This window comes from Pteropus alecto, unplaced genomic scaffold, assembly GCF_000325575.1.
Source record: "Pteropus alecto unplaced genomic scaffold, ASM32557v1 scaffold35, whole genome shotgun sequence".
NCBI lineage: Eukaryota > Metazoa > Chordata > Mammalia > Chiroptera > Pteropodidae > Pteropus > Pteropus alecto.
The window spans coordinates 13,595,200-13,598,137 of NW_006437828.1; the positions used below are offsets into that span (position 1 = coordinate 13,595,200).

Below are 2,938 nucleotides of genomic sequence, written 5' to 3' on the forward strand. Positions count from 1 at the left end.
CACGTGCCACCACCCGCACAACCACGGCGGCGCCCGCGTGGCCGAGCCGTCTCCCCGAGCCAGGTCTGGGAGGAACGCTCTGTCGGCCACAGGCCGCAGCTGCCCGTCTGCTGCGTGCGAGGGACAAGGACCTCAGAGTCCGGGCCTGGTCCGGGAAGCACCTGCTCCGCCCGCACTGGACGCCCAACCGCTCACCTGCACGCTGAGCGTCTCCATGCCGATGACAAAGACCTGCCCTCCGGAAGCGGCCCACAGCGCGTCCTCCGTCACCAGCAGGCTCCTGACGGGCAGCACGCCCAACTTTATCACCATCTGGGGCTCGGGATCCCAGGCTCCATCTTAAAAGGAAATACTACTTTTAATTTCATTCAAATTCAGTTACCCGCACATAGAAACTTGGGGGCAAAGGATCAATTCTAAATAGCAGACGACCAGAATCGTCCGTGATGCTGACGCTCACACCGGGATCTGGGTGTCCAGGGTTCCGGGGTTCACACCGTTCTCGTCGGCAAACCCGGCGACGAAGCGCAGAGTGACTGCAGCCAGCAGGGCCCCCGCTCTGCCCCCGGCCAGCCACTCGCCGCGAGCCCTGGACGGGTCACTCACCCCAAGTCTCAGCAAAACGGGCACCACGTTGCCACGCACCTCAAAGGCTGTCGTGAGAATTTAAAACGGGATAGTGCAGTGAGAGAGCCGCAGAGCCCCCGGCTGAGCACTACCGCTGGCGATAACGCAGAAAGCGGTTCCGTCATCGTCAAAAGGGATCAGACCCAAAACAACCGGGCGAGTGTTTAAATATCCCCGTTCCTGCTTTCGTAATAAAATTATAAATAATAACAAACTAACATAATAAAAGCAGGAACGAGTATATTTAAAATTTTGCCCACTTATAACATTAAATGCTATATTAGGAGAAAACACATCTTCACTGAGTACAAAAAGTCAGAATCGAGGGAGAAGGCGTCCCTCTCGACGAGCTTGCTGCGCTCCTGGTGCACAGGGCGCGGCCAGCCGTCTGGTGTGGGTCCCCTGCCGCGGTTTATCACACTCTGCAGCAAGTGCCAGTCAACAGACAACTCGGGGAGCAAGAAAAAGTACTCAAAGCAGATAGAACTATTCACAGGAAAGTCACATCGGCGACTGCAGACCGCTGTGAACGGGTAAAACCGGCCCTCCGGCCTCTGCGCTGACCGGCGGCAGACACCAGCGCGTCCCCGGGGAGCGTGGGTCTCGGCTCCAAACCGATCGCCTTCGTCCTGCACGGGACGCGCTCCCCACCCAGACCCCGCCGAGCCGCTCAGACCGCGGCGCACACACCAAAGGCGACCAGGCAGGCGCGAGCTGGACCGCGTGTCAGTCACCGCGATGCCAACGGGAAGCGCTCGGTGTGTGGCGCTGTCCACACACCGAAGGCCAGGCTTCCCCTCCCACCCCCGCCTGCTAAAGGGCCGGACGCGCCGTGATGCCGTCTGCAGCCCCCCGCCTCCCTGCCGAGGCGCCTGCGGGGTGCAGTCTTGCACTCGGGGCGGAGAGGCCCCTCTGAGGAGCCGGCTGAAGGCCAAGGGCCCGACGGCCTCCCAGGCAGGGCGCCAGCCGGACTTGTGTGTGGCCGGGGCCAGTGCTGTGAGCCTGGGGCAGGGGCACGGGACGAGGGTGGGCGGGTGACACCCCACAGCTCCCGGGAACAGGGACAGAATCGCTCTGTGTGCCCAGGTGGGGCCGGGTGTCGATGACGGGTGGGAGGTGGCCGGGGCGTGTTTGGGAAGAGTGGACAAGGACGTGCTGGGGACGCAGTATGGGCAGCGGGGCTGGCACAGGGCCTGGCGGGCGTGAGGCCACTGGCCAAGGCGGGAAGGGTGTCTGGGGCAGCAGGCTGCGGGGAAAACCCCCGGGGTCCTGTGGACGCCACCGTGCGGCTGGAGCCTGGGGTCCGTCGCAGCCATCTGTGAACGGGTCGCGGTGACCACGTGTGCGCACCCAGAGTGCGGTGTGGCAGCCGGGCCTGGGGGTGGCGCCCCAACACAGCCAGTGTCCAAAGCGGGAGAGGAGACCAGAGCCCCGTGTGGCCCCTGTGGACACCGGGAGGCGGCTCCGGACGTGAGGGGCAGTGCCTGTGGCACTGGCTGTGGCAGCCCGAGCCGACTTAGCCACGGTGCTCGAGGCGGACGGGACCTCGCAGCACAGGGGGCTGGAAGGCGGGCGGGGGCCCAGGGCTGGGAGCACCTCTGAAAAGCGAGCGCTGCGGAGGGCAGGGCGGAGGCCGAGCCGCCACAGGCACCGCAGGGCGGACGGGGCACCGGGACCCTGGGCCGCGCCACCGTGCACCGGACGGCACCGAGGGACCAGGGGCACAGGCAGGGCCCACGGCCGGTGTGTGTGGGGGGGCGACGCCAGCTCCCCGTCACCGGGACCCGGGAGAACTTCCGGTGCATCTGTAACCGACACGTGAGGAGAAGGAAGGAGGCAGGAAGGGACAGGGAGCCTGAGGGGGGACACGGGCCGTGCCCGGGCTCCCAGGCCCGCTGGGGGCGGAGTGAGGACAGGCCGGGCACAGGTGGGGGGTCTGCACCGACATCCCCTCTGCAGGGTCGGAACGGCCAGCAGCGGGGACTGACCTTCCCGACAAGCCCTGCGTGCTCAGCCACTTTCCCGTCGTCCTTGTGAACAGGACAGTGACATGTGCCCCGAGACGTGAGGCGGAAACGCGGGGTGGGGTTCAGCTGTGACCCCGAGACGTGGCGCAGGCTGTGACGCGCGCCCCTTTACCTTCTGCCTTGGCGTAGACGGCCACCGCCCCGCCGACGAGGCCGGCGCACAGGCTCCGCGGCGTGCAGGCCAGGCTCAGGACCGCGGACCGCTCGGGGGCAAAGAAGTGCTGAAGCCGCGCCTTCTTGGCGCCCTGGCTGCTCTGGTACACGGAGATGCTGCGGAGGCAGGG

The 2,938-nt window shown here is 66.0% G+C and overlaps 1 protein-coding gene across 1 annotated transcript in view; it reads right to left on the minus strand.

Moving 5' to 3' along the window:
- Window positions 1–2,938, minus strand: part of ARHGEF10 (Rho guanine nucleotide exchange factor 10) — a 69,145-nt gene that overhangs the window by 12,311 nt on the left and 53,896 nt on the right. The window contains exons 24-25 of the mRNA XM_015591802.2: window positions 2,767–2,924; window positions 189–338 (exon numbers count right to left, since the gene is read on the minus strand). Coding sequence (XP_015447288.1) covers window positions 189–338; window positions 2,767–2,924 — 308 coding nt within the window. The remainder of the gene's footprint in view (window positions 1–188; window positions 339–2,766; window positions 2,925–2,938) is intronic.